Source organism: Rhincodon typus, chromosome 28 (assembly GCF_021869965.1).
Source record: "Rhincodon typus isolate 14 chromosome 28, sRhiTyp1.1, whole genome shotgun sequence".
Classification (NCBI taxonomy): Eukaryota; Metazoa; Chordata; class Chondrichthyes; order Orectolobiformes; family Rhincodontidae; genus Rhincodon; species Rhincodon typus.
This window is the reverse complement of record NC_063359.1, coordinates 24,083,087-24,089,572: the sequence shown is the minus strand read 5'-3', so window position 1 is coordinate 24,089,572 and position 6,486 is coordinate 24,083,087. Positions and strand designations below refer to the sequence as shown.

The following is a 6,486-nucleotide window of genomic DNA, read 5'->3' as shown; positions in this document are numbered from 1 at the left end:
ACTAATTTAAAGGCAAGCAATTGCAGTGAAAGGAGGATGACAGTACATCATTCTGCCTAGCTGCCATGGACCTGAACTCCAGTGATGTTTCATAAATTGAGGAACTCATCAAATCAAGTGTAATTAACAGGCAGATCAGTGCCCATGCACCGTTGGCAGAATACAGTGCATCATCTTTCCTGACAGAATCCAGACCACATTCAAATTGAAGCTTTAGTGGCTAACCTTATAAGGCATTAAAACTAAATATATTGCATGGGACAGTTTCTTAAAGGTAAATGAAGATTTTAATTTAATTGGGAATTTGTTTGGCTTTTTGGAGAATTCAAGGTTTGTGGGGACAGTGATTTCTGTCTGCCAACCATCCCTGACACAAATTTCTATGCAGTCACTCACTGACAAAGTGGTCAAGATACTTGAAGAAACCTTACATCCAATCTAATTTGATGACTCATTTTACTGGAAAAGTACACCAAATTGCTAAACGATGCCAAAAAAAACCCAAAAAACACAAGTCATATCTTAAATTTAATATTTTCTGTGACAGAACATTTATGCTTTTACAGCAAATTTGCGCATGGGGTACAGACGCTCTTTCCTTTGCTGTTTCTTGGTCTTCAAGCTCTCCTCATATTTGTTTAGTCGACGACGCATGGCACGGGTCTTCTTGGGTCGCAAGTCCAAAGGCTTATACTTTTTGCCCTAAGGGGTGAAAAATCTTTGATCAGCAATGGCTAAACATTTGTAACCTATCCATCATATGAAACTTACTTAACTTATATGATGACTTACTTAACTAGCAATAACCTAAAAAGTGGTAAGGACCAAAACCAGCTAATGTAAAATTTCATAAAAACACAGATGTAGAATGGTAACCAAAGAATAGATCGTACCAAGTCACATATTATGATTGGTCGAACTCTCAGCAGATTTGATTCTAAATTATATTTTCAACTACGGTTAAACAATTTTAAAGTACTTTGAAACTTGAAATCACGTTTCTTACATTTTAAGAACTAGGTGAGGCAATAAGAACCCACCAAAAATCAGGCAACATAATCAAAGAGACCCAACAATGCTTACTTTCCCACACATACATACGTAATCACATCCTCTAGGCAAACATCCGTAGTAGTATACATTGAGATCAGGCACAGTTTTCAGGTGAAATCAGAAAATAATTCAGTCAACATATACAGAACTTAATTTCAGCATCCATTTTAAACAGTAAGTTATTTAATGTGTTTCTCTTCAGCACATAGAGATAAAGGATAAAGCCATTAAAGGATTTAACTAAAGCACAAGCATTTTAAAATTGGCAATTGTGGTCAACGTAGCAAGGAAAACAAAAGTGAATGGGACTTTCCACATCAAGCAGATGTTCACCTGCACATCTGCCAATGTGGTATACTGCATCCGCTGTACCCGGTGTGGCTTCCTCTACATCGGGGAAACCAAGCGGAGACTCGGGGACCGCTTTGCAGAACACCTACGCTCGGTTCGCAACAAACAACTGCACCTCCCAGTCGCAAACCATTTCAACTCCCCCTCCCATTCCTCAGACGACATGTCCATCCTGGGCCTCCTGCAGTGCCACAACGATGCCACCCGAAGGTTGCAGGAACAGCAACTCATATTCCGCTTGGGAACCCTGCAGCCCAATGGTATCAATGTGGATTTCACAAGTTTCAAAATCTCCCCTCCGCCTACCGCATCCCAAAACCAGTCCAGCTCGTCCCTGCCTCCCTAACCTGTTCTTCCTCCCACCTATCCCCTCCTCCCACCTCAAGCCGCACCTCCATCTCCTACCGACCAACCTCATCCCGCCCCCTTGACCTGTCCGTCCTCCCTGGACTGACCTATCCCCTTCCTAACTCCCTACCTACACTCACCTTTCCTGGCTCCATCCCCACCTCTTCGACCTGTTTGTTTCCTCTCCACCTATCCTCTCCTCTATCCGCCTCCCACTCTCTCCCTATTTATTTCAAAACCCCCTTCCCCTCCCCCTTTTCTGATGAAGGGTCTAGGCCCGAAACGTCAGCCTCTCTGCTCCTATGATGCTGCTTGGCCTGCTGTGTTCATCCAGCCCTGCACCTTGTTGTCTTGAATGGGACTAAAGCTTGCCCTAGTGTGCATACCTGATGAATAGATTTTAGAAGCTTATTGTGTTTTCCTTCCAGTTTGGCAGACAGGAATCTGATAAAAGCTAGCTGTCTTCAAAGACCTGTCCAATCCCCAACAGCCAGTTTTAACAACAATCTCATGGTCGCTTTTACCAGAATTAGATTTTTGCCTTTGGCTTTTCAAAAACTGAATTCAAATTCTCAAACAGCCATGGTGGAATCTGAACTAATTTTCTCTGATGTATTAGTCTAAGCTTCTGGATTACTGCTCCAGCAAGAGAACTATTAAACTATTGAATCCTGTAACCTTAACACTGCAAAATTATGAAATTGTGTGCTTAAGGCTAACAAAAACCCTAAGTCACTGCTTAAATCTGAAATTCCAATACATCCTCCTAAAGGTGAAATGGCAATGCCTTATTCCCACATATCAGCCAGTTTATACTCTCCCAAAGCCTCTTGGCACCCAATCATCAAAACATTGACCATGTTCTATGACCTACACAATTCAGTATCAAATTGAGGGCACCTGTACATGTGGTCTTGCACCCATTAACTGTTCAAACTGCTCACTCACCTATTAAAAAAATGCAAGTTCAGAGTAAAATCTCTTCCTTCTGTTCACCAGGTGTAGACTTGAAGTGAGATAAATATTTCAATGCACAAACAGGTCAAAGATTTGGGCATCAAACTTTCAATTGCAGCAAAATGTTACATCTATGCCCTGTTTATTGTATAACTCAACTGCATAGAAAGATGCTTTAAAACAAAGTGAGGAGATCTAACACCTGCCTCTACTATTTCTCCCTTCACCATCCAAAATCCTGAAGACTCTTTCCAGGTAAGAACTGCATCATATGTACTTTTTGTCTCTCGATGTACCACTCACAACCTGGTCTCCTCCACAATGAGTGGACCAGCTGCAGATTGGGTATTGCTTTGCAGAACACCTCTATTCTGTCCGTAAGTATGACCCCAAGCTTCCCATGGCATATCATTTTAATTCTCCACCCTGCTCTCACAATGGTATCTCTATCCTTGGTCTGTTGCATTGTTCCAGTGAAGTTTCAACATAAGATTAAAGAACATTTCAACCTTCATTAGGCACTTTTCCACCTTTCTGAACTCAACATGGGAGTTCAAAAGTTTCAGCAACAGCCTCTGTCCTTTGTAAAATCCCTACAGTGTGGAAAAAGGTCATATGGCCCATTGAAACTGTCCTTCTGAAGAGATCCCACCCAAACCAGTAACTGCATTGACCATGGCAAATCCACCGAACATGCACATCTTTGGACTGTGGGAGGAAACTGGAGCACCCTTCAGAAACCCTGACAGCCATGGGGAGAGCATGCAAACTCCACAAAGACACACAGTTACTCAAGGCTGAAATTGAACCCAGGTCTCTGGTACAGTGAGGCAGTTCTAAGCATTGAGCATGGCATGGTAGCTCAATTTGTTTCCTTTTCTTTTCAGTCAATATTTCACCTTGTTTAGATACATTTGTTTCTCTTATCCCACCTCCATTCCCTTTTGTGCAGTTCAGTTCCCCCTATCTTCCATCCTACAGACATCCCTTTTGACTTTATCCCAACTACCTATTGTTCAAATCCCACTATTACATTTCTAAGCTTTCCCAGTTGATAGTTGTAAGCATGAAATGTAACTACTTTTCTCTCTAAACAGATGATTTCCAACCAAAGCTGCTTTCCCCCCAGCATTTTCTGTTTTTATTTCAGATTTCCAGCATCCGCATCTATTTTTCTTTGAAGAAACAGAGCAGTCTGGCAGTAGTGATACAAGCATAAGACAACAGAAAAAGTGTAATAAGAAAGGAAAGGCAAACTAGGAGAGCTAGAGGTGAGAGATGAGTGGCTAGAAAAGAAGGGTGTGAAAAATTGACAAACGGAGAATGTATCAGAGACAGAATCCAAACTTAAATGACATCTGAGAAATCAGGAAATAAGGTAGAAATAAAGATCAGAAGATAACTTTTGGACAATCACTACAGATTGAATGCTATATACCTGTACGAAACATTATTGGCTGTTTTGCCAATAATGGACCTTTCTGGGCTCCACCTGTGTTGGAGGTAGTTCATCTATTTAAAGACGTAAATACCAAATCTACTCAGATCAAATGTATTAATATTAAAACAAATGTGCCCGATTCTTCCTATTGCTTTGATAATGCCGTTTTGAAGTCACTTTTATGTTATAAATGAACAGCACCCACTGTGCACTACAACTGTTCTATATTATCAGCACGTTATTTTCATGAACACCATTCCAGGATCTGCTGCTGTATGCATGACAACAGTTATAAAAGTGCACAGCATAAAGACTTTAACTCGCCTTGTAAAATTTTCTCAAGTTCTCTTTTTGTGTCTGATTGATGACAGTCAGGACTCTTGCAATGGACTTCCGCACGACACGACTAAAGAGAGAGAAAGACAATTATAACACCAAATTATAAGCCTGGTCAAACTCAAACTAAAAGAGAGGTAAGATGTAAAAACAGTACCACTTTAGCTCACGTGGATCTCGCACTCCAAGACTTACTTCTTTGGGCTAAACTATGTGGTTCTGTATTGTAATTTAAGTGAATTTCTAAGTACTTTAGAAAGTCAGAGTGTCCCTTTGGAGCACCATATCATGCCTGCCAAATAGCAGTAAAATCATTCAAACCTCCAGAACACTGACTCACTATCAGCTGGACTCCAAACCTGTCCAAACGTTTGAGAAGATTTGTAGCACAGGTTGTGGATGAGGTTGTAGACTTGCTCGCCAAGCCAGTACATTTGATTGCAGACGTTTCATCACCCTGCTCGGTAACATAGTCAGTGCACCTCTGCCATGTTGTGTCTTTTTGTTATGGTTTGTTGCGGAGGTAACCACAGATTGTGCTTTTTGGGTATGCACTCCTTTTAAATACTCTGTATAAGTGCTCCTGGCCTGCTTTGTGCACAGACTACAACAAGAGGAGACAACATGGCCAGAAACACTCGTCATCCTACTATACATCAGAGACGTATCAGGGATGACCTCATGACTACTCAGACCCCTAAGTATCAGGGTACCCAAAAACTAACAACACCCTACGACAGTAAAGGATTCCATACCAACAACCAAGGAAACTAACGTAATATACGAAAATACCATGCAAGGACTGAGAAACATTACATAGGCCAAAGTGGAAGAAAACTGACAATAAGGATACACAAACACCCATTAGCCATCAAGAGGCACAACCAATTCTCACTAGTCTCCATACACACAGACAAAGAAGAACATAAATTCGACTGGGACAACTCATCCATAATAGCACAAGCCAAACAGTGACATGCCAGGGAATTCCTGGAGGCCTGGCATTCCAACCAGAACTCCATCAACAAACACACTGAACTGGACCGAACATACAATACACTGAGAAACAAAACCGGAAGTAACACCAAACACCCCAGCAAACCGAGGCATATAAATAACAAGCAGGACAGAACATCGATGCTTCACCAGAGGCGCACTGACGACGTTACCTAGCAGGGTGATGAAAAGTCTGCAATCAAACACACCGGCTCGGTGAGCAAGTCTCCAAACTCATCCAAACCTGTCCTTTCTAATAAGCGACATTTTAAAATCATTGGCATATTCAAAATATCTAATGCCTATATACTTACATTTTGGACAGTTTGGATGCAGCTCCTCCAGTTACTTTTGCCACACGGAGCTGAGAGAGTTCGACCTTGAGGTCATCCAACTGTTTCAGTAACTCCTCCTTTTTCTTGCCGCGCAGATCACGTGCCTTGATTTTTGCCTACATTTAATAAGAACCACCATGTTACTGTCACACAAACAACGTCTCCAATTGGACTCGATCAATAGTACACACATTCGAAAACGGAAGACAATACAAGTAGCTGTTAATGCTATACGGAGCAGGAGTTGGTCCTTCAACTTATCAGGTTTTTCAGCTAGATCTTTGCTAACTTGTACCTTAACTCCATTTAGCAGTTTCTAATCCAGATAACCTATAAGCAAAAATTTATTAATCTAAGAATTTTGATTGACCCAACCAGTACAGCTTTAGAGGCAGAGTTCCAGATTCACAGTACCAATAAAAGCCCTAATTACAATGTCATAATGTGCACTGTATAGCAACTTTAACAAGTGAAATATCTCAAGGCATTTCCAGGGGCTTCACAAAACCAAGATTTGGTATTGAGTGACATCAGACAATGTTAGAGTAAAGGGCCAAAAGATTGGTCAAAGAGGTAAGGTGTAAGAGGTGCTGCAAAGGAAGAGTGGAAGAGAGATGAGAGTGTGTAGGATGGCTGCTTTTGTTGTTGAGGGTGCAAATTCCAGAGCTC

The 6,486-nt window shown here is 41.3% G+C and overlaps 1 protein-coding gene across 1 annotated transcript in view; it reads right to left on the bottom strand.

Annotated features, from left to right (window-relative positions):
• Positions 1-515: 515 nt before the first annotated feature.
• rpl35 (ribosomal protein L35) overlaps positions 516-6,486 on the bottom strand; it is an 8,094-nt gene continuing 2,123 nt past the window's right edge. Inside the window, exons 2-4 of the mRNA XM_020513646.2 lie at positions 5,797-5,933; positions 4,475-4,556; positions 516-702 (exon numbers count right to left, since the gene is read on the bottom strand). Of these exons, the coding sequence (XP_020369235.2) occupies positions 553-702; positions 4,475-4,556; positions 5,797-5,933 (369 nt within the window). The 3' untranslated portion in view covers positions 516-552. The remainder of the gene's footprint in view (positions 703-4,474; positions 4,557-5,796; positions 5,934-6,486) is intronic.